Below are 4,866 nucleotides of genomic sequence, written 5' to 3'. Positions count from 1 at the left end.
TACCTAAAGTTAATATTCCAGTAGTATTATAAGAATATAGGCTTTATAATAAGTAATACCTATATTAAAAACCTTATATATATGAATAACCTTTACTACTAGTGCGCAAAGAAAAGGCCAGAGCTTAAGCCTATATATACTGCCGCAAGGCTTCTCTAGTACAAAGTTCGGAGGCATTGGGATATTGAGTAATAGAGGATATACTAGTAAAGTAACGAGTATTCTATAGAGTGGGGTAGTGGGATTAAACAGGAGTGGTATTAGGGTATACCGGAAGATAAATGGAAGCCTGAGATAATTATAATTTATAAGGCTAGAAAGCAGATATGTATAATAGTTTGGATATCCTTTTGGGGTAAAGGAAAGAGGTATTTTCTCTTTATTCTATCCCGGGATTTTGAATCGGCCAAGTTTGGATATACTGCGAACTCCTATATTAAAGTCCTTGAGAATAGGCTTCTAGATAGCTATTATAACGGCCTTATTTTCATATAAGATAATGCCCTAATCTATATGGTAAAGAAGGTCAAGTAATAGTTTAAAGAGAACGGTATAGATACTACTAATTAGCCTCCCTACTTCCCCGACCTTAACCTAATTGAGTATATATAGTAGGCACTCAAAAAAATAATATAAAAGATATTTCCTAATCTAATATCTGCTATAAGAGAGTCAGAGGAGGATTAGAAGAAGCTAGAGGAGGCATTAAAGGAAGCCTGGGAAGCTCTCTCTAATAGTTTCTTTAATTAACTAGTAGAGAATATACCGGTCCAGATCGAGGCCTATATTATGGCAAATAGGTAGTATATGAAGTATTAGGGAAGGCAGATTAATATTTTGAGTTAGCAGGATTATATATATACCCTTTATAATGATTTTCATTAATTTTGTATTAGAATAGGCCAGTTTTTAATATAGTAGTTAATAATTATATGAGTGGGTTTCTGGCTATTAAAATCGCGATTCTCGCTTAAGGTTTAAACTTAAAGTCTAGTACTATAATAAATACTTTAATAATACTTATATATAGTATATTATTAAATTTAAAGGAAAAGAGAATAATAAGAGTAATAAAAACAAATTAGTAAATAATGCTTTTAAAGTTTTACTAGTAGAAATAGATGAAGAAGAGAAATATTACTCAGATTCCTATTTTATTTCTATTAAAAGCTTTTTAGCTACTTCTATTACTCTTACTTCTATTATTCCTATAACTAATATTCTTATAAATAACCTTACTTTTCTTTCTTTTATATACTAGATAATAGGTAAAAACTATATTTTAGAGCTTATTAACTAGATAGAAAATACCCAGATATTTATAATTAATAATATATTAAGATATAATATTTATTACTTTTATAAAATTATAATTAATACCGGAGCCTCTAGATTCTTAACTATTAGTTCTAACTAATTCCAAGCTTTATAGTATACTAATAATAGTATCTAACTTAATAAAACTACTAAAGATTAAATTAATATCTAGTTTAATATTAGATCTATATTCTTTATTAGATCTATAATAATAAAATACTAATTAGGCAAATATAATTCTATATTATATCTATAAAAACTCTATTCCTACTTAGCTTAGCTAATATAAATAAGCTAGGGATTTATTTTAATAATCTTGCTAATTATCTTATTACTTTTACCGGATACTTTATATTTATAGTATAATATTTTAAATACTTTTTCCTGTTTTGAAATATTATACTATAAAGCTTTATTTCCGAATTCTTTATTTATAACTCTTACTTTCTTATAAAGATTAAATTATAATATCTATATTACTATTTTAATTATCTATTTATTAATAAGCTCCGAAATATACTAGAATAAGCAGGCTATAATATTAATATAAAAGCCCTTAAATATCTTATAAAGTATTATAAGTAATATTAGAAATTCGAATAATTACCGGAATAATTTAAGTTTAACCTAAGAGATAATATTAGCTTTAATTACTTTATTATTATTAATATTTTTTATATTTCTAGTAAATCTTTACTTTATATTATTAATAAAGATACTTAATATTAAGCCGGCTAATAGCTTTAAAATATTAGTATATTATATACTTGAGATACCCTAAAATAATATTAGATTAATATTTATTTAGGTTCTCCTAATTAGATTATAATAGATATTAGAAAGTAGTTTACTAGTAAGAAGTTTACTTAACTTGCAAATACTATAGGAACTAAGATTAAAATTATTCCCGTAAAAGCTTATAATTCTATCGGAATTATAGAATACTATTATAGCCTGATTTAATATATTAACCTTATTATTATAGCCTAAATTAATAAAATTAATAAAAATATTATATTTTAAATAGCTTTTAAAGCTATTAATAATTTCGCTAAACCTAATAGTATTATTTTAACTCTTTTAATTTATAGTACTTTATCTCAAATAACCGAATATAATATCCTATTACTAATTATATTATAGTAATTAGTAGTATTTAAGAAAGTAATAATAGAAATTCAGAAGCTTTAAGCTAGATATTAAATTATAAATACCCTAAATACCGAAATAGTTCTAATATTACTAATATCTATAAACTTCCCTTAAATTCGGATATTCTTATATAATATAAAAAGAATACTAGTTAACCTAATAATTAGAATAAGCTATATAAGCCAGTAGTTATTAATAGAGAAAACTATATATTAGCTCTATTATATAGTAATACTATCTTCTATTTAACTTCTATAAAGCCCTTTTATATAGGGGATATTAAAGTTATTATTAATAGCCCCGAACCTAAAACTATTTCTGAACTTTATAATAAAACTAAAAGTAATACAAGTATAATTCCTCTTACTATTCCTGCTATTTTACTAAAATATAATAAAGAATACCTTTATAAGAACCCGAATTTTATAGTATTTCTATAAAATAATAACTTATATAAGGACTTCTACTAAGTTAAAATTACTAGCTTTCTAGAAAAGGATATATTTAAGATTACTTCTAGATCTTAGATATTAAAAGAGATATATATCTTTAATTCCTAGTTTATTAATAAAATTAAGAATAAGGATATAGAAAGAGAGTTTAAGAAATCGAGACTAGTTATCTAAGCTTATAATAATAGTAAGAAATATATAGTATTAATATAATTACTTATTATTTAATATATTAGCTAGAGAATTATTCTTAGTATTATTACTATAATAATAGATACTATAAAATTATATTTATATAATATCTCGCAAGCTTATATCTAATTAATAATCTTATTTAACTATAATTTTTATATTAATTTATTTTACGAACTTACTAAAAAGCTAAATCTAAAAAATAATTCTATTCTAAAAATTATAAAACTATAATATAATATACTAGAAACTAGAAATTATTAGTTTAAAACTTATTATTCCCGTTATATTAATAAGCTTTCTATAAAATAATTAATTTATAATTCTTACTTTTTCTATAATAAGTAATTCTTCGGAATTATTAGCCTTTAAACTAATAATACTTTATTTATTAGAACTAATAAGTTTATAAAAACGAAGTAAGTAAAGCTTTAAAAGGCTAAGTTCTTAACTAAGAAGTATAAATGCCTTACTTTTAATTATAATCTCAAGTTTAATAGAAGTAGTATTTATATAAATATTACTGGAATTACTCTTATATAGAAATACTAGTATAAAAACCTCTAAACTATTTCTATAAAAAATATTACTACTATAAATAATAGAGGTACTATTTATTAAAATCTCTCTATTAAGGACTAATATATTACCTAATATACTAGAGGAATATATATTATATTAGTCTATTAACCAGAAGCTTTATATAACCTATTAATTACTACTTAAGCTATTAAATCTTTAGAAACTAATATAAAGGCACTTAATAAGTATATTTAATAATAAATTAAAAATACTATTAGAGAACTAAGATTCGTAAAGCTAATAAAGGAATTCTTATATTTAATTATTTTTATAAATACTTTATTTATAAATAATAGATATCTCTTTTCCTAAATTAGATATATTTTAGTTCTAATAAATGAAACTAAATATACTAATATTATTTACTAGTTCTTTATTAAATATAAGAGAATTAATAGAAGTATTCTAGCTTTGAAACTCTATAATATAGCTTATGGCTTTAATATAGGTGCTTTAATTAAATCTATAATTAATAGAATACTAGAAATAGAACTATTATTAATAGTTTATATAAATTCGAAGTTGTTATATAAATGCTTTATTAAATTAGGAACTACTCGAGAAAAGTATCTAATAATTAATATAATATATTTTTACTAGATATATAAATAATAAAAGATTATAAAAATTAAATAAATTAAAAAAAAATCGAATTCTGCTAATTCTATAACGAAATCGAAGCTAATAAATGCCCTCAAGTACCTAATTAATACGAATATTATATAATTAGATATAAAGAAATAAGTGAAATATAAATAGAATAGGAAATAAATATATAAGATAAGAGGATATTATAAAAAGAGAAATTATATATAAAAGGCTATAGCCTTTAGTATATAACTAAAATCTTAGAAGTAATATAGATATATAAAGTATTTGGGAAATCTAATACTAGGCCGGATTAGGGAATTTATATATAATTAGAAAAGAATATTATTTTTCGCGTTTTTTAGAGAGTTTCTAGTATTAGTATAACTAGTTCTTTAGGAGTTATATATATAGTTATAAGATATAAAATACGAGATATAATTATATAACCTTATATTTTATAAATAACTCAACTAGTAAACTAGACTTTATTAGGCTTAGTAAATTTAGGGATTATATATTAATACTATAATACTATATTCCCTATTTCTAAATAATAATAATTTTACTAATTTAAATAACT

General features: G+C 21.8%; 1 protein-coding gene across 1 annotated transcript; it reads left to right on the top strand.

The window, feature by feature from the left end:
* Positions 1 to 318: 318 nt before the first annotated feature.
* Positions 319 to 495, top strand: K444DRAFT_532785 (uncharacterized protein; the record flags this gene model as incomplete). The annotated part of the gene is made up of 1 exon (XM_024875103.1): positions 319 to 495. A coding segment is annotated over one exon (177 nt), but the record flags the coding sequence as incomplete, so codon positions are not given.
* Between the last annotated feature and the right edge of the window lie 4,371 nt (positions 496 to 4,866).

This window comes from Hyaloscypha bicolor, assembly GCF_002865645.1.
Source record: "Hyaloscypha bicolor E unplaced genomic scaffold K444scaffold_107, whole genome shotgun sequence".
NCBI lineage: Eukaryota > Fungi > Ascomycota > Leotiomycetes > Helotiales > Hyaloscyphaceae > Hyaloscypha > Hyaloscypha bicolor.
The sequence above is the reverse complement of the archived record's forward strand: the minus strand, read 5'-3'. Positions and strand labels throughout refer to the sequence as shown.